The 1,278-nt window shown below is 69.2% G+C and overlaps 1 protein-coding gene across 1 annotated transcript in view; it reads right to left on the bottom strand.

The window, feature by feature from the left end:
- LOC102368069 (serine/threonine-protein kinase MRCK gamma) overlaps positions 1 to 1,278 on the bottom strand; it is an 18,873-nt gene that overhangs the window by 10,047 nt on the left and 7,548 nt on the right. The window contains exons 16-19 of the mRNA XM_025214923.1: positions 940 to 1,183; positions 533 to 567; positions 240 to 344; positions 3 to 22 (exon numbers count right to left, since the gene is read on the bottom strand). Coding sequence (XP_025070708.1) covers positions 3 to 22; positions 240 to 344; positions 533 to 567; positions 940 to 1,183 — 404 coding nt within the window. The remainder of the gene's footprint in view (positions 1 to 2; positions 23 to 239; positions 345 to 532; positions 568 to 939; positions 1,184 to 1,278) is intronic.

Genomic DNA, 1,278 nt, shown 5'->3' with positions numbered 1-1,278 from the left:
GCTGGAGGCTGTGGGGGCGGGTCTGTGGGGTGTGGGGGGCACACGGCTGCACTCGTGTGGACATGGCATGCACGCGCTCCAAGCCCCCGCCGCTCTTGCACCCACTCCCCTCCCCTCCCAGAGCTGGGGAGAACCCAGGCGTCCGGGGTCCCAACCCCGCCACCCCGCGCTCTCGTCCCCCAGCCTCCACTCCCCTCCCAGTGCTGGAGGGAGCCCAGGCGTCTGGGCTCGTGACTCACCTGGGCTCGGAGGCTCCTGCGGCCCTCGGGTCGCAGCTGGGCATCTTCCTGGGCTCGGGGGGATTCGGGCGCCTCCAGGGAGCTCCCATGACTGATGGTGTCGTTCTGGGGGGAGAGGGGGAGCAGGGTCAGGACCTGGCCCCAGTGCCCCAGCCCCACGGTATGAATGGCAGGGGCGTTAATTCCCCAGGGTGGAGCAGTCACGGATGGAAGCGCTTCAGTGCCACGAAGGGCTTGGCCTGGGGAGAGAACCCGTGTTCGGGCTCTCAGCCCCCCTCCCCCCATACACTCACCTCCGTGCTCCGGGAACGAATCAGGTGCTTTGTGCCTGGGGGCGGTGGGGGGGAATAAAAAACCCCATTACCCTCTGAACTCCCCCCTGCCATTGCCTCCCCTGCCCCTCTGGGCTCAGCTGGGAACTCCCCCTATGGCTGAGAGCAGTATAGGGCGTAGGACACACAGTAGAGAAGCTCCCAAGGCAGCCAGCAGGGGGCAGCCGTGGGGGTGGGGCAGCCAAGCCCCACCTTGCATAGGGTTAACCCATCCAGGCCAGTACGGGAAACGGAGGCAGGGCAAAGCCCCAGACACTTGGGTTCTGTCCCCGACGGCTTTTGAGCCGAGAGTGGGGGGCTCAGCTCGTGAGACAGGGGATCCCCCACCTGGGACCACCCCCGCTGGGCCCGCCGCCTGGGTGCCTCACCCTCCAGCGTCCTGGCTCTGAGCTCGGCCTTCAGCTTTTCCAGTTCCTGGCCCAGTGCCTGGTTCTGGGCTTCCAGCTCCTGCAGCTGCCTGGGAGAGACCCCTGGTCTCAGTCCCGACGCCTGGGTTCTCCCCGGTGCTGGGAGGGGAGTGGGACCAGGGGGCGTAGGGTGGGCAGCCGAGGGGGCCGGGACGCCTGCGCTCCCCCCAGCTCCGGGAGGGGCCCGGACGCCGGGGTCCCGCACCTCTCAGCCGCCTGCTGGTCAGCCCGGCTGCGGCCCAGCTCGTCCTGCAGCTCCTGCCGGGCCCGGCTCTCCGCCTCCAACCCCCCATGCAGCTC

This window comes from Alligator sinensis, unplaced genomic scaffold, assembly GCF_000455745.1.
Source record: "Alligator sinensis unplaced genomic scaffold, ASM45574v1 scaffold1302_1, whole genome shotgun sequence".
Lineage (NCBI taxonomy): Eukaryota > Metazoa > Chordata > Crocodylia > Alligatoridae > Alligator > Alligator sinensis.
This window is presented reverse-complemented; position numbering and strand designations above follow the sequence as displayed.